General features: G+C 42.0%; 1 protein-coding gene and 1 long non-coding RNA gene across 2 annotated transcripts; one reads left to right on the forward strand and one right to left on the reverse strand.

Moving 5' to 3' along the window:
• Positions 1–1,785: 1,785 nt before the first annotated feature.
• On the reverse strand, positions 1,786–11,619 carry NMUR2 (neuromedin U receptor 2). The gene is made up of 4 exons (XM_040604852.1): positions 10,550–11,619; positions 5,519–5,603; positions 4,059–4,184; positions 1,786–3,059 (listed from the first exon to the last, which is right to left on the reverse strand). The coding sequence occupies exons 1-4, from the start codon at positions 11,267–11,269 to the stop codon at positions 2,800–2,802; spliced, it is 1,191 nt and encodes a 396-aa protein (XP_040460786.1). The 5' UTR covers positions 11,270–11,619; the 3' UTR covers positions 1,786–2,799.
• Positions 7,243–25,590, forward strand: LOC121093060. Its single transcript, XR_005829468.1, has 3 exons — positions 7,243–8,955; positions 23,432–23,503; positions 24,882–25,590. It is a non-coding gene; the product is annotated as an uncharacterized LOC121093060 (long non-coding RNA).
• The last annotated feature ends 1,392 nt before the right edge of the window (positions 25,591–26,982 follow it).

Raw genomic sequence — 26,982 nt, forward strand, 5'->3', positions numbered from 1 at the left:
AAAAAAAAAAAAAGTTATTTCAGAACTGGAGGTGAGTTCCTGGTCATTTGCTTCTAACTATTTCTGTTCCAAAATTTCCCCATCCATGCACACTTCCCTGCCCTTCCACCCTGCCTTCTCCTTCCTCAGAAAACCCTTTGTCTTCCCTAGTAACAAAAATCTGGCTGTTTTGTTTAAGGTCACACAAAATCTTCACCCTACAGCTTCACATTCCAATCCTGACTGCAGGTCTGTGTGCTCAACTGCAAGTCAAGAGATGCATTTAACAGCCCTGAGCTTTGCAGCTGAGCTTGCAATTGTCCCATGAAGGAAGGAGAAGAGAGCAGCATCACTCATGCATGGCTCTCCATGCACCAACACAAGACTCTGTCTGGTTCTAAATGCATAAGATGCATTCAGAGAGCCACAAAATCTTACAGAGGAATGTCTCCATCGTACAGTGGATGTGTGACTATGTCAAACTGTACTGTCTCCTCGCTGCTTTGCCCGGGTGCCTATGATGGCAGAGAGGACACACTTGCAGTGGCACAGCTCTGGGATAAAGGAGGATAACCCCCTGAGCTCTGTTAGGGAGTTGCACAAGTGATGCACAGGGGGAGGGAGGAAATCCTGCCCAGCCTCTGCCCAGGTGGTCCCCAGCCCCTCAGTGGGAGCCCAGAGCTCGGTGCCCTGCGCAGGGCCCTGGGCAGCGCGCAGGCAGAAAGGCACCGCCGGCGCGGCAAGTCCAGAGGGAAAACGTGCTTTAATGCCTGGTGGAGGGAAAAATGATAATACTAAACTGGTTAGAAATGTGTCACTGATAAAACTCGAGTGTCCACTTGGGGGTGGCAAAGTATTTCAGCTGTGTCTTCAGGGAGCAGGAACTGCCTTTTCTCTCCAGGGTTTGTTTCTCAAGATTGCAGCTGGTAAAACAGGTGGCTCAGAAAACATGGGTTAAAAATTCCCCTTATGCTGCGGCACAAGGTGACTCATAGCTGCTCTGAGCCCCCCAGGTCTCGCCTCAGCCAGGAGTCCCACAGCAAGAGGCAAAACAGAAAATTTCAGGATAAACAAGGTAAGAGCCCGTTGTAGCAGGAGTACAACCCTGTCCTCCTGCAGTGGGAAACATCGTCCAGCTCCCCAGTGACCATAAGCCTTTATGCATACAGTGTACCGTCTTTCAGGAATTAATGTTTTATTTGTTACGACAATTCTGTGTACTCTGACTATGTAAGTCCCAGCCCCCCAGTGACACACATGAGATGATTTTTTGTGGCTGTGTGTGGCAAGCTTCAGCCCAGTGCGGTGGGTAAACTTAGCACTGCCTCATGATGCACAAGGGAGACGTTTCTCTGAAACACAACGAAAAGGATTTGGAACATGGGACACAGAGGTTTGTAAGATTCTTTGTCACATAACAGATTCACTCCAACCTCCCTTTTACAAAACTCTACAGGGTCCTGACCCCGCAGTCAGTGGAGCTCAGGAACTCATCCGCTTGGATGTAAGTGTATTGTCTTCAGGATCTGCTTGCATGACTGGAATGCAGAAGACTTTCTCAGACCTTATAACGTGCTTTGTGGCAACACCTTTATCCAGTACATGCAATATCACTGCAAAACTCCTTTTTTAATTGCCTTTGTATCAGCTTCTCTGACCCTGCAGGTTTGTCCCAATTCCATGTGTTGTCAAAGCTGTCCAGGCTGTTTCCTGGTGGTTACTAACCCCACATAGATCTCTTGACTTCTGCAATCTACCTGGAATGGGCAGGTGTGAAGCCTGCTGGAGCACAATCACAAGGCTTCACTGGCCGAGACAACGTGTAAGTATCTGAAGTTCAAGCAATGATAAGTTCTTGCAAACTGCAGGACGTGGGGCACAGCAGGGACCCACCACAGTCCATATGTACAGTCAGACTCCGTTCAGGCAGATGGGCAGAAATAAAATTCTCTGATGCACAGGATAAGCCCACAAAGGCTGCAGACTTTCCACATTCCCTGGGCAGATACCCCTCACCAGCCGCATGTTGAGTCCCACCAGGAACACCCTCAGCCCCCAGGATCTGTGGCATGCGTGTGCCGTTTCAGCACTGTGTAGATATTGGCAGACACAGTATGAGGAGCTACGGCAGTGACTTTGAGACTTGTTAAAAATAACCCACTAAAGGGTAGATTTTTTGACGAAGTGATTCAAGGCATTAATCACCAACCTCCATCTGAATCTTTACCTAGCTCAGAAAGCAGAAGTTTGCTTTACATTTATTTTATAGTTATTGGCTCCCTGGCTCTTCTGACCTAGAAACAGCTGTTGTTGGTGTCTGATGTTTATCATTCCAGCTCAGAGCAGTGCTTGTTCATGCCTACTCGCTCACTTTGGCAAGAGGGGTTTGCAACAGCCACATCTGGAGAAGGCTGTAGGAGAGAGAAGTGGGACTGGCTTACCTAAAGCTGGAAGTGGGTAGACAAGGCTTGGACGGCAAGCTGCCCTATTTGAAACTAAGTGAAATCTGATGTTTAAGTAAGACAAGCTGTGTCTCCCTCCTTTGCTGGTAGCATTGTGAATGTGCCTAATTTTTTTAAAGCAGCTCTTTGCTGGCATAGTTTATACTCAGAAAACTGAGATTTCCAGTCCTCCTATTAGCCTGAGGGTAATACAATGCTTCTCAATCACCTGCTAATTACAGTCTCCTGGTTCATTCATTCAAGACCCCTCTGTAAACTTTCCTTGCTAAAATCAGCCTTTCAGGAGGGTCTCTTCTCTTTTTGTTTCTTAAAGTAATTTTCATTAACTTCTGCCTCACCTGGATCACAACATGGAAAGTCACAGCCCAGTGCAGAGCTGAGAGCTGCTGACAGATGTCCTGTGTGTGGCAGGGAGACTTGTGTCTTCAGCAGAGTCCATGAGATTGTGGTCCTCAACCACGAAGACGCTCTGCTGGGCAGAAATCTTGCTAGTGGGATGTTTTGGGGCCCAGTGCTTGCAGCAAGGAGAAATCACACTGAGGAAAGCCATCCTGAAGCGCTGGGACAAGAGATTGTAAATGATGGGGTTTGCAGCAGAGCTCAGATAGAAGAAGACACCTAAGAGAACAAGGGTGGGAAAAGGAGAAAGAGCTCATTTGGGTGTGAAATGATCTCAGGAGAGGAATGTCTCTTCGTTGCCTACACTGTTCCACCAGGCTTGGGTGCAAGGGTGGCAGCAGTGACAGCAGAGCGCTGCCTGCTGCCTGGCTGGCACAGGCAGAGGGATGTCTCACCAAGGCTAGCTCAGGCACTGCAGCTCACAAGGAAAGCAAAGCTGGAGAGAGTGGAGCTCACTATCTCCAGCTGTTCAGGAACCAGCTCTCTCTTGAGCTGTGCTGACCTGCCTCCAGCACAGCCCTCATCCCCACAGCAGGACTTGCACAGCTGGTGCCCCCATCAAAGCTGTCAGAGGAGAACTTCCAGCCGAGAGGAGCTGATTTCTCACAACACACCAGGACAACTGCGTGAGATTGGATTTGTCTGAGCTGCCTAATGGCCACATTCAGTGTTTTCCCATGGCAGACTGAAAATAAGATTCCTCTTTGAAAAAACCTTCATTTTATGGTTGGCAGGGCCATAAACATTTGGTTTTATCACCCGGTTCTGAGCAGTATGTAAGTCTTTTGCCTTGCCATTTGGTAAGGTTTCCCATTTGCCTCAGAAACCGTCTGGAGGATGATGCCTGCTGTTGTGCAGTCATTAAAAGCAGCTGAACGACAGCAGACTTCATTTCTGAACGTTCCCAAGAAGGAAAAGCAGCTGGTAATGATGCATGAGATCCTTCCCGCTCCCCCCCCCCCCCCCCCCCCCCGCCCCCTTCTTTGTGAATATTCAGGCAACTGTACAGGACAACATGCCCAGAGCTTGAAAGCTGCAAAAACTTGTGTGCAGGTTTTATTTCAGGCACAGTTCTTATCACTGCACCAAATCACAAGAAGCTTTTCCATGCATGTCTCGTGTCACCTACAAAATAAATGACTACATATTTCAAGTAAACCACTCATAAAAGTGATCTTGTCAACCCCTTTGCTAGCAAGGGGAGGAAGAAAGCTTTACCTGACACCACATGAATTAAGTTGAATATATTAGCCAGAGGCTCAGTCCATTCCACAACAAAGCTGAAGAAAAGTCGATCTATATGGAATGGAGCCCAGCAGATAGCAAAAACCATCACGAGGACAACTAACACAGAGAAAGAGGAGCAGAAAAACAAGTCAGTTATAGAAGGATATGGTTCAGTAGCCTGCACAGAGCAGAGATAGTTCAGAAAGCTGTACGAAAAACTAAATATACAAATTTTATTCATTGTTTCAAAACTTTACCCATCCTTTCTGTCTTGCCATTACCAGCTAAAAGAAGAAACTTTCCACTGACTTCTGTGTTGGATAACTCAAGGCATACACACGTAATGACATTCAAACCAAGCAGGTGACAACCAGGTAATGCTGTGGCACGTACAGAGCCTAAAGAAGAAACTGCCAGTGAGACATCTGGATTCATCTGTGGTACCTGGGACATATTGTCTCCATTATGCCTTGGGATTAATTTCATCTGCACACTATTTGTACATCACATAGCGGGATAAGGCCATAGGAACCATGCACTGATGGTAAGTCTGTCTGGGTACACTGTACAGGATGAAAGAAAGCTGTGTGCACAGCTTGGCCTGTGCTGCCTTTAGTCAGGTGTTCTGGCAAATCCATTCCAGACTTGGGTCCTATGAATATCTCCGGTCACAGTCACGGGGCACAGAAAATCAGTCTGGCTCCAAAGTAAAATTTCCTAGTTCAGCTGGTGACTTAAGCTGCCTAAAAGAATAATGTTGTTGCAGGGAATAGTGAAGGTGATTTATGTTTCCTGCATAAACACCATCTCTGTAGTGAGGTGTTCTTTATTTGAAAGACAGCCTTAAATTAGGAAGTGGGGTGACCACTTTCCAGGTGGTTGGAGCACAAATTCTCTCCAATGCGGCACAATGTGCAAGTCTACCCAGGTCCTCTTTTTTCTTGGGGAGGTCTAAGTAAGCAGTCTAAGTCTAACTCATCAGTAGATGATGTATGTGGTTTGGCAGGACCTTCCTGTTCGTGCTTGAAGTGTGATGCAAAACAGGTGTACATCCTTTAAAAATGTACAGGATGGACTATTTGCACTCTGAAAAAGGGGGGTCCTCCCTGGGGGGCTGCAACAGCCAGGTTTGGAGTGAGGAATATTAGAGAGTTGCCATGCAAGCAAGCATCTGCCACATACATGTGCTATACCTCCTCTCGTGCTGGGGAGGAAAATTTGCCTTTTGAGTTTTTTGGTAGTTATCCCTGGTCTTTCATTCCCATACCCTCTAAGTCCAGATAAAACAGCAAGAAGCCTTTTTTTTTTTTAAAAAAAAAAAAAAAAAAAAAGAAATAACCACAGCTGTTCATCTTATAACTCTTGTATCCAGTGAATTTGCCTGATACCCTCCAGGAGCTGGTCATCCTCTTGTCCATGGTAAATAAAACACAGAAGGACTCACTACTTACACAACATCTTGGTGACTGATTTCCTGGACGGTCTCTGAACATTCACAGCCGTTTCCTCCACTTCCAAAGATTTGTCTCCTTTCAACTGGCAAAAGGAGGGAAACAAAAGGAGAACTCAGACAGCAGAAAACATCCCCACCAGACATAGCCTGTTTTATATTTTGATAGCTGTATTTTGAGAAGGCAAAGTTTGAGGCAGCTCAGGATTCACTGAAAAAAATCTACATTTAAATTTCAGTTTCAGTCTAGGGAAACATTGAAGGTTTAGGTTCAAAACAATCTGCAGATTTTATGCATCTGAGACTGCATATTTACAGCAGTTTTGTATTTCAGTTCCCCACTTGTCCCTTCTCAATGAGTCAATATTTGGTTCACAGTTTGTGTTCAATTTCAACAGTATTTTGCTAGGCATTATTTTCTTTTCTAGCAAAATATTGTTTGTTTATTTTCCTAAAAGGGTTCCCCACAATTAAGCACAAACCAATGATCCAAAAAATAACCACAGAAGCCTCAGTGAAACACAGCTGTAATCACTGGAAAAATTCCTGTAGAATTCAAGGGAGTTTGTTTTGTGGCCTGAGTGTTTGGACTACTTGATATTCAATCCATCTAATGAACAACCCCCATATATGCTCTCTTGCAGCCAGCCAGTGTGCACCTCTGCACAGATTCAGCCACATACTGCTCACTCACAACAAGGTGGGGGTGTATTTTCTCCAGTAGATTTTCCTGGACCCCTAAAAAATGGACATAAAGAATAATAATCTGATCTTCCCTGAAGTGCTTCCCTAATATGCTTATGGCGAGACTACCCGTGCTTTGGTGATGAAAAGACCAAGTCTAGATAATCAGGACAATTGCTTTGATTATAAAAGGAATCATCTATGGAGAGTGCATAATTGGATGCAGCTTCCTGAAGTGGGAACTTCTGATTAGCCAACACATTTGGAGTGATGCTTTTGTCAGCTGAGAGAAATTGGAAACAAACCTTTTAATTACATGGGAAGGAATATCAGGAATGAGGGAAAAGATAGAAATCAATCTGTATTTATAAAGATCTTGTGAAAAATGCTAGTTGTGCCATTTTCTTTTGCCTTCTACACTATGACTTTACTTCCTGATTTTTGATTAACAATACTTCCCTTTAAGGATGATCAAATGAGACCTTCTTTCAGTCTTCTATTTACTCATAAAACCCATAAAAGGGAAACACGTGTAAATCAAATTATATTCAATTATAATGCAATTCAGCCTCTTATGTATTACGTTATTCCCTTTGTAACTTTTTGTCATAGCCACCGTTACTTAAGGAAGAGACTCAGTTGATTTGAAACACATCTAGCAATAAATGTCTACTCAGATTGATTAAAACCCTGAGTTTCCCTTCAGTGGTTTTCAGTCTCAGCAGTAATCTGTTCTAGGCATATTCCAAAGCCTTGGAGAATACAGTACTCTGATGCTGTAATAAACCAGGGACACATGTATCTTTATTTTTCACCTTCCTCCTGTCATTTTGATGATGTTATAAGACTCCTTTTTAGCCTCAAGTGATAATGGGTGGAAGTATAACTAGTAAGAATAAATCAGCAGTTGCAATTTAATAAAACAATGAGTTATGACACAGGGGAAGGGAAAAAAAAAAGAAAAAAGCAAAAAAGGAATGGGTCTGCGGCACAGGTTGTAACTTGAGTTCATGCCAATGGCTTGACAGAGGGAGCACTTCAGCCAAGGCAGTGGTTAATTTTACATCACTGTGGATGTATTGAGGCTATGTAGGGTTGCCTGGAGATGAATGTTACCAATTCACTGCAAAAGAATTAAAAGTGTCTGGAGCAAGAAGCTGAAAATTGGATTCTCCCTCCACATATTTATTAGCTGCAGCATTTCATACTAGAAATCAAAGGGCAGGGTGAAATTAGGGCCTCACCTATCCCCAGGCAAACTAGTGAGGCCACTCAGCAAAAGCAGAGCTGTCTTCTGTAAGCTGCTTGGCCTGCCTGACACAAGTAGTGACCCAACTTTCTCTGCAGCTGATGGAAAAATTGATATTTAAAACACACATGGCCGGTGCTACAGCATGCCGCCCTGCCTGTTTCAGTGATCAGGCTGAAGACGTTGCCGCCTGGCTGCTCTTAGCTCCCCATTGCGAAGGAATCTGTGTTAGGTTTGCTGAACCACCTCCACGTTGTGTGCCGGGCTTTGCAGAAATCAGCTAAAGGCAGTCACCGTCCACAGATGATCCTGGTTTTAACAACTGGGCATTTAGGGCATAAAGGAGAATTTGATGTTACATCTGGAGCAGCTGTGCATTGGCAAGGGTAAGTTGTCTTGGTTCAAAGACAGCTGGAGTCAAAATTATCGAGGTGTCCAATGTGTTACTGCGGGGAAGTGACACCAAGATGAGGGCTGGGCTCTTAGCAGAAGAATTGTCCTGCCTGAGGTCAGTCTAGTCCCACCTGATCATCTAGATTCCCTCAAAGATATCTGAGGTGGGATGAATAAGTCTTTGGACTCTCCACTCCATTCACTGTCAAAAATCCTCATTAAATAGAATCTGACTTTTAGACAACCAGTGATAACCACCTACCCCGTGTCCTTTTAGAGATCAGTTTGAATGAAATGGACAGGGACCTTGCACTGAATCCTGCTGCAACACAGCCTTCTTCCCAGGCAATGCCACCCCATCCCTATCAGTGCTGCAGGGGTTAATTCCGACAAGCAGCCCTCTCCAGGGCTGTCATTTCCCTCTCTCCTCTTCCTCCTCAATTTTTTGGTTATAGGTTGCAACCAGTAGCCCAACAGCTGAACTGAGTTTAAAGAAGAGCCTGGCTGACTGGGGGATTGGTCCTGAAGGCACCTGTGGTGATGTGTGTGCTCATGAAAGAGGCAGCAGGAAGCTTCCACAATCAAGCCTAATTACAGTGTAATCATCAGGGTCCTCTTCTTTCACTAATGCTGGAATTACCTACTGACCATGCCGGTGTAGTATTAAAACATCAGGCCTTAAAATTATAACCAAGTAGGTCATGAAGTAATTGATCATGAGGTAATCAGCCTAATGGGTCTGTTAGCAATAAATTTCCCAGTGGAAGACAATTTTTTTCCTTTTTACAAGGGATTTAATTAAAAATTAACTCAGCTACCATATGACCCATGTTTACTACCTTCTCACAGGTGCTTAAATATGTCACAGGTTTCCTTCTGTACTGCATCCTGAGGCTCTCCTGAGTACTGGCAAAGCTTGAGAGAGAAACTTTGGTGAAGAAATGCCTTCTCCATGAAGCCTGGACTTGGAAAGGCTATGTCTCTGTTTGCTGAATTTGAGCTGCTGTACAACCTTTGGATCAATGCTGAGCTTTTTCACTACAATCTATGAACAATATGTGACACTCAGGAGACTCTGGAGCATTGCTGAAGCTTCATAGATTTTCTTGTCTGTGAGTAGATAAAAAGTGTCTTCTCTTGAAAAATCATATATATATACAAGATTCTTCTTTCTGTTGAAAAAATGAAATTACCTTCCCTAGTGCAGTTTGGAGCATGATGCAGATATACTCAGGATGGATGGTGTTGTTTAAAATTTGAAAGTCTGAGTCGAACATACAGAAAAGCAGAGGCATAAATGATGAACATTGCAGCCCTTAGGAAAACAGCTTGAGCATATTGGTGAATATACAGAAGTCCTGGGGGGGCAGCCCTCGGCTGGTACCTAGTTTCTCCTCTGGGATGGGGATTAGGAATATCTGATGCCACAAACGGAAGTTATTGCAGTCTTCAAGACTTCTTTTATTAGTTCAGGGATTTATCTTTTTCTCTTTATAACGGCTATGTTTTTAGCAGTTTTTCCTCCCTTCCAGTCTTATTTTGCAAAATTTTCAGTGAAACTGTGTAAAGACCCCACAACAGCTGCTGGGCAGTGGGGATAATTTAACCCATTAATTGCTTTGAAGATCTGCTGTGTGTTACAGTTTTATGGCAGTTAATCCTTGTAGCTTTTCCTGGGTAAGGAAAAATTGCTTCTTTATAGTTTCAGATAACAGTAAATATCAGCCAGCACAACAAAATGATACATACACCAAAGGCAGATGTTGGCTGTATTTTTTGCACGTTATTCGGTGAGTTCATTTGTCTCTACTAGCATATTGCATCCCTGTCTTGCTATAAGATCAGACACAGCTTTTTAAACTTCAGGTTATATTCAGTGCTATGAGATAGGTTTTATATTTTCAAAGTACATGTAATGTACCAGAAGAAAAAAAGTCATCAACATGCTATGATTAGCAGTTCATTTCAGTGTTGTGCTACATAGTTTTGTAATACTGTGATACTGGTTATTTCATCCATGCATTTAAATGATGAATCCTTGGTAAAACTAGTCTCACTTTCTGAAGAGAGAATGAATATGAACTCTAAGGTAGCCTTAATCGATGGTGAAACTATGCCATAGTTACTTAAAGAAATCACTGCTGAATTTGCTAGCTGTAGCAATAAGCTAACATTTCAGTTTATGACAGCTTTGTGAGTTTTAACAACGGATTATTATAATCATCTCCAGGGAAGGAGGAAAATAAAGTAATGCAATGGAAATTCCACAGTCACAAGAAGAGGGAAAACAAATAATACCCAAGATTCAATCACTAGCCTGCTTTTTTTTTTTTTTTTTTTTTTTTTCCCCCACATTTTCCTTTTGGTCTATTTTCTTTTAGTCCCTGCTGCAAAGGTGCAAATCTCTGAGAGGCTGGATTCAATCTCCAGACTCGGACATTTAAGTTACACTCAAATGTGAGTAGTAGTAATGGCAAGATTTAAAAAAAGATTGGGGTAAATTATTCCCCATCATAGCTAAATTAATTTCAGAATGGGATTACACCAAGAAGTTGGATCCTCTGCTTTTAGAGGTTTTAAATACTTCTGCTTTTTGGGGTGGAAACAAATGGGCAAGAAAAGGGTGCAATCACTTAAAAGGCACATACAGACACAAACACACAAGGATGAGCTAAGGAAACACTGAGCAGCCAGAGTAGGACTTACTCTCAGCCCCATCAGATAGTACAGCACACTTATTACCCCCATAGGCAGCACATAGAAGAGAAAAGAAGTAATCTGGACAATACAGTTGTAGATCCACATGGGCATGACCACAGTGCAGGTAGCAGAGCCAGGGACCAGGGTGCCATTGGGGAAATACTGCAGCATGATGCCATGGGTGCCCGTGTTGGGGAGGGCGAAGAGGACCGAGAGGACCCAGAGCACCACGATGGTCCTCAGGGCACGCTTGCGAGTGCTCTCCAGCTTGGCACGGAAAGGATGGAGGATAGCAATGTATCTCTCCACGCTGACTGTGGTCACGCTGAGGATGGAAGCAAAACAGACTGTCTCAAAGAGTGCCGTCTTCAGATAGCAGCCGATGGGCCCAAACAAGAAGGGGTAGTTGCTCCACATCTCGTAGACTTCCAGTGGCATCCCAAAAAGCAGCACGAGCAGGTCTGAGATGGCGAGGCTGAAGAGATAGTAATTGGTGGGGGTCTTCATGTTCCGGTGCTTGAGGATTACCAGGCAAACTAAGAAGTTACCTACCACCCCGACAACGAAGATCAGGGTGTACACCAAAGCCATGGGCAAGAACAAATGGCTCCGCCTGGGCCCACACAAGAAGGCCAAGTAATCCTCGGTGCTGTTTAAGTACCTCCTGAAATGTTCTTCCTGTAGGGCGAGGTGATGAAACCAGGAGCTATTACTGATCCAGGCCATCGCTGGATCTGCTGAAATGTGTCACAACTGAGATTCAGTCTTCTCTAACTTTCTCTGAGCTACTTTGCTCACTTTTTGCAGCGAGACGAAGGGGCAGGGGGTGTTGTCTTGCCAGACCTAGATGCACAAAGCCACCGAGAGATGTGCGTGAGTGTGCTTGCCTGGCTTCCCTTAAGGTTTTGCTGTTGTAACAGCTGTTCCCCTGCAAGGAGTCCCTTAGCCAGAAAGCCCCTCCTTTCACACATATTCATTGGCTCGCTAAGTGCATTAGATTATAGAGTAAGAAAAGAGGTTCCAGCTACTTGTATCAGCTCCTGTGGCAAATGCATTTAGAGAATCAGAAGGGCGGGATTTAGAGAGCTGGAGATCTGAAATATAGGATGTGAGACTAGCTGCAAGTTGTTTGTACTTGTTAGAGGGTGAGAAACCAGACAAAAAAAAAACAAACCAAAAACCAAAATTCAGTCCCAAAGGATTTTACAATATTATATTGATGCTACATCCAGTTATGAGCCTCAAGCAAAAGAAAAAATAAAATTCTGGCATGACTTTATTTTTCAGATCTGCTGATTTTTACTTGCTGTTGTCTACAGCAGCAAGTACTTGGGAACAGTTTGATCCGTAGAAAGCCAACCTGGTTTTGTAGTCATTCTTGTGGTATTAGGCTACTATCACGTTTCAGCTTTTTTTTTTAAAGACTGTAACTTCTTTCTCCTGAAATCTGACATAGGATTTAAATTGCTTTTCTTATTGATATAAAACTATTTTCCCACTCTCCTGTTATGCTGGAATCTGATCCCATATTCTTAGCTAGCTTTGTTTTGGGAATATTTCTGAATGCTGTATTATTCCAAAGACATATTTATTGCCCCCAGAACTAGATTTACATGAATTTTTATAAACTCTGATTTCTTCCTGAATGACAACCATTCTGCAAACACACTTTCTGAGCCAAAATGTGTATCTTGCAAGGATGATGGCTGTGTCAAAACAGATCGTTTAACTCCTTATGAATGCTTGATTTCTTGCTGAATTTCTCAAAAAAAAAAAAAAAAGCTTTTAAGTGCAGGGATGTAATTTTCTGAGATTCATAAAAAGTTTAGTTGTTTGGAATGAAAGAGGTGCAGAAGCTGAGGGCTAGTTTGGGGAATTTTTGTCAGCTTGATGTGCGATTTGTCTGCCCAGTATCTCTCACTAGCTCTCACTTTTGAGTACCTGCCCAGTGTCCTCCTTGAAGCCATGTAAACCTTTTACATCCCTAGCATCCTTTGGCAAGGAGTTCCTTGGGTCTGCTATTTATGTGAAGAAGCATCTTCATTTCTCTGACCCTCTAGCTGAGTATCCCTAGCTGCTAACATAAGACTGCATATTTTTAACGATCCAGAAGCAAAAGAACAGCCCTTTTGGCTGGCATCTCCTTCAAAATCCTGATAAAAGCAAGTTTTTAAAGGAAGATGCAAACTACTCCACTGTAAGTTGCTAGACAGTAAACTCATCCCACACAAAATCTGTTTTCTAACTCTTGAAGAACTGAGGCTGGCTCACATCATGCCTTCTTTACTCCTTCCCACCTTAACATCTTGTGGTTTAGTAGCAGTCCAATAACCTTGCAAGAAAAAAATATTGTTGTATTTTTTTTATCTAAGAACAGACCGCCCCCAGAAATAGCAGCAGCAGGTGAAGAACCGAGGTTTGGTCCCATTGAGGCATATTCCATGTGTGGAGCCTGAGGCTTACTGTGCATTTGTTTAAAACATTGAAGGCATGGAAAGTACCACGCCAGCTGTACTAAAAGACAGAAGCATGTCTCTTGTGCTGACTTTCAGGTCTGCTGAAATTATCTCGCACATAAAATATCTTCATCAGAAAAACCCTACTCATTTCTTTAAGCATTGCACAGAAGTATTTTGTTCAGCAGATTGAAAGGTTTTATTGGATTGGTGACCAAAAAGTGTGCTCTTTTGACCTATTTCTCCCTTAATTAAGGATTCATCTTAAAAAGATTCTTTGCATTTTAATGATGTTGAATTTGATTTTGACCTGCCGTTGGTGTAGCAGGTAGGAACAGAGGAATCGTTAGTAGGGTGCCAGGCTGACACCCAGATTCATGATTTTGGAGCACAATAGGAGACAAGTATTTGAGAATTTGTGCAGGGCTAAACACTTTCTGTACCTCTGCTTAACTTTCAAAGGCTTCCTTACCCCCCCCCCACCACCACCCCCCCCATAATCTCTCAATATTTCATTTCTTTCCCTTCCTCCTTTTTCCTCCCCTAGTAAGTTCCACTGCTTTCTATACTGCATCATAACTGTGGTCTGTAAACACTGCTAAAACAGCTACCAAACTGGTCTTCACTTTTCTTCTTTCATATTAACCTCTACAAAGAAACTAAAAACAGAACCTGAGGTCTGTTCAGCTGGAACTCAATCTTACAGAAAAGGAAACCGAAATGGACTGAGTTATTTACTAAAAAGCCTACAAGGCAGCCATACCCATCATGATCTCTATGAGAGGGAAGCAATGGGCTGTAGAAACACATTAGGTCACTTGAAAGTGTGGATGTGCCAGGCCCACCTGTGTCTGCTTCCCCCTTCTTGATCCTTTCTGATCCTGCTGGGCTCGAGGGCTGACAATCTGTAAGAGCAGAAGCAGAGAGGAAAAACAGGTCTATTTGTCTAACAGGTCATCCCTGGAACCATGTTGCTATAACCACGATTAAGTGGCAGATGGAGAGGACAAGGAGAGTGGAAGATATATTTCAGTTCATTTCTTGAAGCTTTATTCGGTGTTTTTTATCATATCTGTGTCAACAAGGATAGGAGAGTATATCTAACCAAAGACCAGCTCTGGCTCTGTATGACTGGAAATGTTTTATTTTTACAGCTGAGACACTTCACTATGAGGGCAGTGAGGCCCTGGACCAGGTTGCCCAGAGCAGCTGTGGATGCCCCATCCCTGGCAGCTTTCCAGGCCAGGTTGGATAGGGCTTTGAGCAAACTGGTCTGGTGGCAGGTGTCCCTGCCTATGACAGGGGGGTTGGAACTGGATGATCTTTAAGGACCTTTCCAACCCAAACCAGTTCTATGATTCTATGAAAATAAACACAGATGGTATTTTTCATTATAAAGCACACTTCATTGGTGTTTGCTGTTATATACTTGAAGGAAGATGGCGTGCTGCACAGTGGCCTTAGAATGGTGAAGTTTTATGTAGTAGAATCATAATTAATGTAATATTACATTCCATTAATATAGCGTGATATTTGGTGTCATTAACCTAGACAAATTTTTTTTAGCATGTTAAGTGTCATTGCTAGTCAGAGTATGGCATTATCTGCTTAGGCACTGACTATGCCCGCATGCTGGTGGTATCTCTTGTACCACATTTAGATGGTGGAATCTTCCCCTTAGCTGACATAATGTGCTGCAGCACATTCCTGTGTTCCATTAAGGGCAGCAAAGTGCACATTTAAGAAGAGGTAAATTCAAGTGCCTTCATGTTAGCCAAAGCCCTTGTTAGGGCACCCATTAGTGACTATATATTAGGTCAGTACACGGTGGATAATTTTATGTTTTAGGAAAAAATTGGATACTTTCATCAAAAAAGCCAGAAAAGGGTGAAGGTAACCCATAGTATAGTAAATGGATAAATGCTCCGCAGGTAACGCTTACACAGGGATGTACTTTGAAGAACTATGGGCCATTGCAATGGTCTACCCTGAACAGCTGCTCATTCAGACTGTAGAATTTTATCTATGCAAAGCAAGCTTTTTTTGGATATTTATATCTATGTGGGGAGACACAGAGGTCTCTCATCCAGCTTCATATGCTCTGGTTGTGAAACTGGAAGTAATATAGCTGTGCTAATGCCATAGTGTGCCACGCTAATTAATTCTGTTGATTAGCTGAGATGCAATACTATGCTGACAGGTCCACTTGGCACGAGGACTTGAGCTGACATCTCTGAGCAGCCCTGCATGGGATGGTGCTCAGGGTCTGCAAGAAAGTGCCATAATCCTTACTGTACATGCACACTTAGAAAGACATTGCACTTCATTGGAAGGGCTTGCAGAGGCATGGGGTTTGCTGTAATACTTGGCAAGCAGGTCCACTTTTTTTTTATGTTCAGCAATTACAACTCAGCCTTTCCTTTCTAATTTCCTTTTACAGCCATCAGGTTCTGTTGTTTCATCCTTTCTCCGATTTGTAATTACTGAAGGTAGGTGCAAAAGCCTTTAGAAACTCCGAAGGGGCTGCTACCCAGCCTGAGCTTGCTTTCCCTGCTCCTTTCATGGACCCTTCCAGAGCTGCCCATGGTGCTCTGCTGCTTTCTGAATTGCAGGTTCAAACTCACAGTTTTAGTCCTTTGAGAACTTGGCAGGACCAAGTATTTCTGTTCCATAGGGATGCAAAGAAGAGGACACAGAGCTGCTAAGCACAAATGTTTAAGGCATAATACACTGAAAATGTTAACACAATTTCTAGAAAATTATAGCCCCACTCACCTTATAAATTACTGAGCTATAATTATAGATCGTGGATTTGACTTTTTTTTTTTATTATTTTATTTATTTATTCTCCTTTTTCCTTTGAAAGGCTTGTTTGGTTGACTACAGTAGCTGGAATGTGAGTCCTTGTTTTTCAAAGCATATTCAGTATAACATTCAACATGCCATCAAATGCAGAGATATGTTTTGTATATTTTCTCTCCCTCCCTGCTGGAGGAGTGAGCGCCTTTCCATGCCTTATTGTAAATCACTTTGTAATTATCTAGGCTCTTTGCAGGCAGCTTTTCCATGGCTGTGCATGATAGCTGAAGTCCCCAGGATATCAATCAACACACATAAGAAGTGGATTTCATTAATTTGGTACAAAATACCAAGGAGTGCACCCCTCTGCCTGGAGCAGCTGGCAACCTGCACAGTCCGTACAGACACAGGCCACTTGAAGAGCGGAACCCATTTTGCCTAACTTCAGTCATTAAAAACAACAAATAAGCCTACGCAGATTGTTCAGGCTCCTACTTCAGTCAATAATGGAAAGAGGAACCTCCAGAGAGGGATTTGTCCTAAACCACAGCACAAAGTAAGAGATAGGAAAAAGTAAGGTTCTCCATTTCATATCAGCTGCAGAGGGAATGTGGGTTATAAGTTTTATATATATACATATATAAACTGCCAGCTTGTTAAGCAGCTGAGATGAATTTAGACCCCAGATTTGGGCAGTCATATTCCTTCTCCTCCCATCAGGACCAGTGTTTAGAGGGAGTCATGTACAAGCTTTGTCTGTGAGAATCTGTTGGACAGCTGGAAACAGGGCCAGAGCACCAGCCAGCAGGTGAAGAGCAAGGACAGGGTGGATGTACCTACTGATACGGCTTTCAGCGAAGGATTGCTTCATTAGCGTTGGTTCCAGAAATTAGTGGGAACAATGCCCTTCCATTTTAGTAAGCATTCCATGTGTTGTGTGTGTGCTGATGCTTTGAAGAGGCAGTGGGTGGCAGGTAGGGAAGTGGTTCAGGCTTGGCATGCAGAAGAGCAGTGAAAAGAGCTGAAAAAGAACCCTGATACAGAAAATTTTGTCATACTGAATGTGTCCATCGTGACAAAGGGACATGGGTTTACATGGGGGAGGATGAAATGATTGTCGCGGCAGAAAAGTTATTGAAGTCACAAGCATGGTACAGAATGAGTCAGGTCGTCTGAGTCAGGAGGGATCTGGTACTACAGGACTCAGATTTACACGGGAAGAATCCAATTATTCAGCATCTCTCTATGGGTTTCTGCATCTTATTACAGTACTAATACTGCGCTGCAGTTTCTTCCTCTCCTTGTTTTGTCAGGAGAGACTGACTGACTTGATTGTCTGGCCCAAAAGAGACTTAACTAATTTCTCTGACATGACCTATCAGTATTATTTTTTCAGCTTACATCCATTTGGCATCTGTTCCACACCTTGGGATTAGGGCAAGGATTTTTCTCCACTAGAAGAAAAATCCATCTCTGGCATAGAGTCTGCGTGGTGCTTGGATATGCATTAGACATATGTACTGATGAGACAGAAGGAATCACAGTGACAAGTCTTTACATATTCAAAGAAAGGCAGTGATGCATGGTATTACTGGAGGTGGCAGAAAGTTATCAGTTTGATATGGGAGAACTGAATCCATCAGTGAAAATGATAAATGGGAATTGACATAGCACATACCATATATAAAGCTAACAGTAAGAGGAATGTGAAGAGAATCCCTTTTCTGAAAATTTCTTTCTCTAAGGGTTGGTGTGGAGGTAGCCTTGCTGTAAGAATATTAAAGTGTATTTGGAAAAATTTCTCCTATTGGAAAATAATATACGCTCTTTATTTCCCTCCAAAATGCAGTGATGTGTTATTTTATACTCTATGAAACAATTTGTTCAGAGCTACTTACATCATCATCATAATGATGATGATGGTGATGATGCAATGTAAGGAACTGGAAATTAGACAGCATTTTTTTTTTCTCCTCTTGTAATTTCAGAAAAGGCTTGTTAAAGTTATCTATGCACATTTAAATTTTCTTGGCTCCAGTAAAAGTCTCACTCTACTCCTCATAAGGGTGACTCTGGCAAAAACACTTGTCCAGAGTTTCCATTCCCTCCTGACTCTGCTGCTGGTCAGATTGCTTTGTAAGTTGGATTACTGTGATCATCTGTCTTTGTGTCACATTGAGAATCAATATTATTTGACTTGGAGTTAAAGAAGCCGTCTTTATGAAGAAGGATGTGCATAATTTGGAACATTAATATGCTGGCAGATGATGTTCTCTTCCTGCTCTTTTCCCCATTATACTATCCCCAGGAGTCATATCTGGGTTTAGTTAAATGCAGCAAGGGATGATACTGTTCTTTTGAATGTCTTCTGCTACAAGGTTAGAGAGAAAGAAAACTCTAGACACAACAGTGGTGAAAAAGATACATGCTGAAGGGCTAATTTGCCACAGTTTCCAGATAACCTAAGAGGCCTTAGATATGCAAAGCAAATGGATCAACTTAGTAAAAGGCTTGTTTCAAATTGTGCTGTACAAAACCGCTTTTGTGTTTTGCAGCCCACTCAGTAGTGAGGTGATCCCAGGCAGAACTGTAAAGTAAGGTAAGATAACCCATGCGTGCCCTCTGGAGCTGGGAGCAGGATGAGGAGGAGATGCAACCATAACAGCTCCTCTCTGCAGAATGGGGGTTGGGTGCCCTGAGCACCCCTATGACCTGCTGATTTTGGATTCAGTGGCTTTACTAGGTCTGTTCTTCACCAGGATTTAGATCAGTGTGCCAGTTCAGCGGCCCTGTTGCCCTCACTGAAACTGGAGGTGAGTGTGAAGCTCAGGAGCTTCCCATGCAGACCCCTGCAGGCTGTGCTCTCTTCATTTCAGGTGCAAGAAAAATGCTAATTGCACACTTCCTTGTAGCACAGGCGCTGAGGCCATAGCTGCTGCAGTGCCTCTCTTTTTATTCTGTTCTATTCTAACCAGCCCCAATGCTAGTTTTACAGTGGCTGTACGAATTTGTCTTAGTCCATCTCTTTACTGGGAGACCACTTTAGCATCCAGATGGATAAATATTTTGCCTAGTAAAGACACCTTCATTATCTGCTCATTTGCAAACTTGGATTCACAGCTAGATCTGGGCTGACCCAGAACTCTATTGATTTGCTCTGATTTTACTAAATGTTAAATATATCGCGTATCGATGAACATGCGAATGTATCCTACAATACCTTCAAGAAAACAGATTTCTAATTTGGAGGGAAACAACTCAAATCTGAGTACTGATGTTTAGTAATACTAATTGGGTAGTAATATTAACTCTGAAATGGAACCAAAAATAGATTAGGTAAGAAGAATGGAGCTAGAAAGCCTGATGTTTTATTTTTCAATTCTGTTTAAAGATCAATGGCTAAAGATTAATGTTGCTTGAAACAAGAAAAGCTTAATGACGGCTGGTAGGACAAAGGAGGGAAATAAAATAGAGAAGACCTAACACTCTTGAAGCAATAACCTGTTAGGAAGATAAACAGAATAACAGTGGGGATTGGAAATGGAAAAGGACAAAATGAACTTTAGACAGGAAATGAAAAGAGTACACCAGATTAACAATATACATAAAAGACAGAGATGAGGAAGGAGGACAGAAAGAAAGAAAGCAACCAGAAACCTGTAAAGCCATAGGATCATAGGAGCACAGGCTAACACAGCCTGACATAAGATCTCTGGGGGTCTTTAGTCCAACCTCCTGCTTAGATCATGGTCTGCTGCAGAGTGAGACCACAGGCTGGACCGTGAGGTGACCTCCTAGGTGCCACGGAGGCTGCTGTGAGCTCCCTTGAAGCCTTATCTTCCCAGGTGAAACCCAGCCATTCTCTCAGCATCTCTTCAAGGGCAAGCGCTCCAGCCCCCAGCATCCTGGTGACCTCTCCTAAACTTGCTCCGGTTCATCAGTGTCATTCCACTTTGGGGGGACCAGAACTGGATGTAGCATTCTAGATAGGACTAATGAGTGCTGATCGTGGAGGGGGATGAACACCTCCCTCAGTCTGCTGGCTGTGCTCCTATTAATCCAGGCGGCTGCTGCTGCTGCCAGGCGTGCAGCTGGCTCGTGTTCAGATTGCTATCTACCAACACCCCCAGGTCCTTTTCAACTGAGCTGCTCCCCATCCAGCTTACTTTAGTATGCACTTGTCTGCCTTTCCCAGCGTTCCTCTGTGTGGAAGCTGTTACCACTAAAATTTGAGGAATGGCTCTTTAGCATTGCTATTTCCAAGATAACACTGTGTATAAATCTGATTAGTCCCACATTGTTATTCATTATTCTCTCTTCTGCTGTTTGTGATGATTCAATCATCCCAGAAGAGAAAGGAAACAGTATCTGTGGTCCAGATTTATGAGGTGTCTGGGAGCCTAAGTCTCTCTGGTACTTGTGAGACTTGGAATCTTAAAGGCTTTCAGAGCCTTGGTTTCTAGCCTTGTGTTAGCAGTAACAGAACACAAATACTATAATACAAATTTTCCCAGCACTGAAAGTGTTGTTCTTAAATATCTACCTGGTCATTTCCCTGGAGGATGTGATGCATGATGAGGTGATACTCGATAGTCTGCTAGCACTAAATAAATGGCCTATAGAAAACACTCAGGATTTTTCTCCAAGCATAGAAGAGTTCCAGAGTTAGAACTGAAGGTTTCCACGCTCCTCACTTCAAGCCTTGTTGATTGCCCTTGTGTTGCCACAGTGTTGATCGGTAAGTCTCCTAAAACTTTGGAGTGTCCCACAGCTTCCACTACATCACTGTAGTGGCCCTTCTTGTCATCAGAAGATGCTATGCTTCCTTTCTTTTGGTTGACAATCACCATCTTTTGATATGCATGGTCTTGCATACCACTCATTTGAACTGAAGTCTCAGAGCTGCCGTGCAAGTGATTTACACAAAGCAGAGAGGGGAGTCATGCAGGCAGCACTTTGTGTCACTCTGTTCCATCAGGCTGACAGCACTGTGTGCCTCCAAGCTAACGGAAAACCAGAAGCTTTGCTCATATCTATCAAGGTACAAGGTTTAAATGATACCTAATAGATAGGAAAGAAGAAGATCCACTTTTACTGGCTAGTTGGAAACATGTTCAAACCAGGATACAGGGCAGAAATCTGTGCATCTCTGGTCCCTTTTGTGAAACATTTATTCACAGACCTGAATGGGACTTCTACGGTGAGTGAGCTGAGTGAGCGTCTCACACTGGCTCTGTGCTAAATAGGTACTTCTCAGATCGAGTGTACTGGCCATGATTTTGTCTTCAAGATGTGAGAATCAAGGCCTAGGTATTTCACAAGTGATTCTTTCTAAAGCATCCTACAGTGCGCTGCAGATGGTGCTTCAGTGTTAAAAAAGATTGTGCTCAGTGGGGAAAAAGCTCCTTTTCCTGAGCACATCTGCCTTTGCTTTGCTGTACAATTTCCCCTGAGATTTTAAAGAGCTTCATATAGCCTTGTCCTTCAAAGCAAGATGGTTCCTCTCTTCCAGAGAGATACAGAGAAGTATAAAATTCTACAAAATTTGTAGCGATTTAAACTTTTGGGCATTTGGCCCTGTGCTGCACCAGCAACCCAGTGGAGGAAGATCACGAGGCATTTTTGTCTCTTTCCAAAAGAAATGTTGTCTTCCCTCCCACCATTTTGGGAACATCATGTAGATTCTGCTTTGAGAGACATCATGTCTTCCTCTGACAACAGCTGCAATAAGATCAAGAGCTGCTGTATGATACTTTGAAAAGTTTTAGCTCGCTACCAGATTTTGTACATATTAACTTGAAGGATTTTTCTTCGGACCTTATACATATTTATAGTGAAGTAGGTGCTTTTTCTAACTGCTCTCGGCATTTTTAAAATACAGGTGGTGGAAGGTGTTCTTGTACTGAACCTTCACGTTAAAGGGTGAGAATAGGAAGGCAAGTAGTTTCCCCGCAGCAGCCATGCCATTGTAGCAGAGAAGCTGATGCACTGTTTTGTTGCAGCTGGGCTTCTGAGATCTGAAGTCAACTGTAAGATGAAAAGTGGGCCCAAAAGGCCAGGCTTAAAATTAGGTATGCTCTTTAATTCAAAAAGCTTATTTGAAGAGTGCTGTATTTCACTGCAAAGAGGTATTACTTTTGAGTATGTTAAAGTACAGGCACTGCATCATTCAAATAGAAAGTACCTAAATTTGAATAGCAAGAAGCCGTGTGTCATGGAAGCATGCGAAAGCACCTCCTGAAGAGCAGGATAAAAAAAAAAAAACCAACCTACACCCAAATCTGAAGAACAGCTGCATTTTTGAAACCATGTTATTTTCTGACAGTACATACATTAATTCTGGTGAATAGCTGTTTACCCAGTTAGTTGGGCAAAAAAATTGTGTCTACTTTTCCACTTCAATTTCAAAGATTTGCTACTGAGTTCAGATGTGCTTTAATCTAGGCTGGAACACTCAAGATAAAAAAAGCAACAAAGCCACCGCAAAGCAGATGAGCTGAATGAACCTGCGGCATCACAACAGAGCAGTAAAGACCTGTTTCCCTTTCCCACTCTTGCTGGGGAAGTGTCCCCAGGTATGGAGCACATGCTGCAGCCCACCAGGGCTGTTTCTATTTCTAGCTTCAGTGGGGCTGGACTGAGGGTCCACTGGGAGCTGCTCCATTTTGGTGGACAGCATCAACCTCACATCTTGGTCTAGACAAGTCCAAATCACTGGTAAGCGTGATGCTATGGGTTGCTGCCTGTCTGTGTGACTTCAGCAGCATGGGATCAAACATTGGTAATATTTCATCCTTTTTGCTTCTACCTGTTTTGTCTTCCTCTGCTGCTCTCTGCCAAACCTTCCTGGCAGCATGGAAACTGCTCCCAATCCTCTCCTTGGACAGTTCATGGAGAACCTGTTGGGCCTGACTCTTGAGACTCTACCTTAAGATCACAAATGGATGTGTAGGAGTTGAAATAATGAAAGCCTTGGTAGGAATCAACTCTAGTTATAAGCTTATGGTTAAAACAGATTTCTTTTGGGAAATAATGTTTTGATGAAAACTGGGGGGTTTTGTGCCTCATGAGATGCTACTGATTTTGATGAAATTACTCTCCTCCAGAGAATTTCTGAAAGTAAAATTTCATCAGATTTGGAAATGTCAAAATAAAGGTTTTAGTATCAGAATATTTTTATGCCTTTTCGTTTCTATTCGTTTGAATATTTCTATATTATTTTCAGGTCTGTCATAAATATTACTCAATAGGCTTTGTGAAGAATGTGTCAAGTCACAGTGTGAAATACAGCCAGACATAGCATGACATTTACATATTTTCTAACCTTTTAAAATAAGTTTTAAGTACATTTACTGCTGAGTAGAGATTGAACTGGAAAAGTAACACTAAGTCTTTCAGAGTGTTTCTCATTTAACCAAGAAGACAAGAGCAGCACTGAAAGCGTTACCCAGGGAACAGCAGTTTTCAATAGACCAGTGTTAACTTGGAATAATTTTTTTAATACATAAAATTATATTCAGGATTTCATCTATTCCTCCTTATTTAGAAAGGCAACAAGTCTTCAACCATTAGTATTTCAAATGAACCCAACTTCCTGACAAACTCTAATAAATATCAATTTTCTTTTTTGCAGATTGGTTACGTGCAGATCTGACGTCTGAGAAGTTCCACAGTCACCGTTGCAAATAGGATCAGGAGACTTTAGGTAGGTAAGGTTGCATTTACATATAGAGCAGACAAGCTTCTAAGGGGTGCATCATCAGACACTTCATTCTCATGTAAAACGGACAAGTTTTACAGCACTGGCCAAAATTAACTCTGTGTTTACTCCTACACGTTGCATCTTTTGATAAAGCAAGAGCAAACTGCATCTTTCAAATACTTCTTGGATTTGACCCTTATTATTTGTGCTGTTATAAAAAAAGGTTTAGCAAGTGAGGCAAGTCCTTAATTATACACAGAGGAGAGGGCAGGAAGGGCAACGCTTGATTCAGAGGTAACCTGTTAAACTGTTAACAAGATAAATCAAAGACTGTGTGCACTTCTATGTGTGCACTTCTATGTGTGCACTTCTATGTGTGCACTTCTATGTGTGCACTTCTATGTGTGCACTTCTATGTGTGCACTTCTATGTGTGCACTTCTATGTGTGCACTTCTATGTGTGCACTTCTATGTGTGCACTTCTATGTGTGCACTTCTATGTGTGCACTTCTATGTGTGCACTTCTATGTGTGCACTTCTATGTGTGCACTTCTATGTGTGCATGTAAAGTCTCTGTATAAAGGGTAGCTATGAAACGACTTACATAGTTTTCCCTTTCCTGTGGTTTATTCTAGTTCTAAACATAAAATAAGTCTTTAAAGAAATGAAAACAAAAACAACAACAACAAAAAAATAACCCGACCACTACAGCAAGTATATTAGCTTATAGTTAGACAGACAAAAATTAACTTATGCTTCTGACACTTGTTTTTAAAGCTTTTGTATTACTCTTAAAAACTTCAAGGTATGGGTGGTATTTGGAAGCAAATCAATGCCTCTTATTTACTGTCTTAATGCAATGGAAATGAAGTGTGTGAGAAGACCTTTGAGGTTTTCTAGGGATTTATCTGCCCAGCTTTTATTGAATACAACTAATCAATCCTAAAAATTTTTGAGAATAGCATTTTAAGCACTGTTTTTACAGAGCTCACAGTATCTACCATTTAAGATTGTGATCTTAAACCTATTCAGTGCAGGAAAAAACCCAATACTCCCTTACGCCGCTTGAAGGCAGGTAAATACAAATACTTTCCTCAATGGAATTTTCCAGATCAGTGGGCTCCTAGTTGAAGATTTTGGAATAATTTTGCAGTTTTGTATAGGTAATAATTGGGGGCAGTGTATCATAATATCTTAAAATAGTGCAGGGAAGGGAAGGAATGCAGAATGCATTGGAGTTAATTACATCATTCATCCAACTGGTAATTTTTTTTCAGTTGAAAAAGAACTTATCAGAAAATATCAGGTTGTTGAACTCAAAACCTTTCATGTGAATGCACTTGTTTTAAACACTTACTAGGCAAAATTTTCTCTGTTTCAGGGTGGGCTTCGAAGCAGCACACTAAAGGACTTTGTTCCTTTCCAAGACAGGTCAGTAGCCCAGTGCACTAGGTTTTACTGCAACATGTGACACCAGGTTCAGCTCTCCATTCCTACATGTTTGTTGAATTAATTCTAAAGTGGCCAAAAGTCTGGCTGTGGTGAAAACTTTGTGGTGAACAGGTAGACTTCTAACCTGGAGCTGTTGGAGTGGAGGTTTGAGCCTGACCTGCACCCACCTTTGTTACCCTGTAATACAGCCTGGCACCTCTCTTTCTTATATGGTCTGGTTTAGCTTTGCAGCTGTATCGTTTGTTTCAGTGTAATTACTGTGGAGAGATTGCTAAGAGGGAAGGAGTTTAAAACTTATGATCCCTGAAGAGACTGTACGGCAGCTGAGACCATTCTATAGGTAACTAATGAAACAAACTTGGACTTTCAGACTCTCCATTAAGGGAAGAAAATTAAGGTTCAGTGATCGATCAGCTGTAGCTATAGGGTAGACTGTTGTTTGAGACACCTTAGAAGACTCTGAGACACCTGTAAGCACAATGCTGAATTAACATAGTAATGCCTATTGAATGAATATGTATGATTTTCCCAAGAAATATAATGCATAAAAACAAATGTGGACTATATAATTTTGTTTGAATGAAATATACGGCATGCACTTTGGGTGGAACGATCGCCTGTGCACCCAGTGCTGCAATAAAGAACGCCTGCTTCTTAATGCTATGTTGATGTTACGGAGTTCTGTTACTCCCAGTTTCGGTGAGACCACCACAGGCTAGCACTCACCTATGCTCTGAGTTTTCCCGAGGTAACATTCAAATTGTCTTTGTTTTAAACTAAAAACTATTAATGTGGGAGAGGGGGCATTTCTTCTCCAGATCCGAAATTTATTTCAGAAAGCAGCTAAGATTCTGTGATATTTTGGTGAGGTTACATACCACCAAGCACAGGCAAATAGAGAAAACAGAGATAGCTCCGAGATTTTTCCAAAGAACAAATAAAAATTTTTTCCTCCTTTCTTCTCCCTTATGACAAACAAAGGCCATTTATAATGACAAATAAAATGTAAAAACTTCTGTGACTTGCCTAGGGCTGGAAAACGGGTCAGTAATTCAACTTCTATAAGAATGCAATGTTTATGGTTCCCAGCTGCCTCCTTGCCTCCCTAGATTGTGTTATTTGTTTCCCTTGTATGCTGAAAATGCCCTAAAGTATAAAGAAGAACTTTTAAGAACCACATGTGATTACATAATGACAAAAATGGGATTGTTTGGAATAATTTTGAAATGACTAACTGAGCTACTGATAAAAATTATCTCCTAATTTTGTTGATAGAGTGTGATGATAGTACAGAAATACACCTTCAGCAACGACACTGCTGCAGCTTAAAAAGGAAGAATGTAAACATTTTTGCAAAGTTAGGCAGTTTAAAGCAAATAAAAAAAGCTGTGGCATCTAATTTACACCTGATTTACACACAACCCCCCAAAATGTTACTACTTTTTTTTTTTTTTTTTGCATATTTAGAAATAAGTTATAGTATCTCCATTTGGAAATTTATTTCAAGCAATGAAAGATTGTACTAATACCTGGTATGTATACACTTCTCAGTGCAGCTACTCCCATTTTTAAAAACAAGCATCATCACAGCTTGAATGCACCAGGAAAATAAAAGTCCAGTTATTGAGAATATACTTGTGCATGTTTCAAATATCAGCCTGGCTTTAACATAAACATCTTAAGACCCTCTTTGGACCAGACTTTTTCTATGTATAGTTCAGGATGCAGATTTATAGAAGGAGAAAGAGAAGTGAAGGAAGAGAAACCCAGCAATATGGAAGTGATAAATAATCAAACTTCTGCAAACTTGTGTTTGCCTCTAACTGCATTCAGGAGCTGATCGCTCCTGCTTTCCCCCTGAACTCAGTGACGAATACATTGTTTTAATGAATCTGTTTACCTCCATATTAGAGCAAAAGCAAAAAAACCCCAAAGCCAAATAGGACTGCATTTATGAAAAGTCACAGATTACTTAACTGCATTCTTAAAATGCTAGCCACAGAACTGTGCATACAAAAGAGGGGGGAAGA

The sequence above is a fragment of the Falco naumanni genome, chromosome 8 (genome assembly GCF_017639655.2).
Source record: "Falco naumanni isolate bFalNau1 chromosome 8, bFalNau1.pat, whole genome shotgun sequence".
NCBI lineage: Eukaryota > Metazoa > Chordata > Aves > Falconiformes > Falconidae > Falco > Falco naumanni.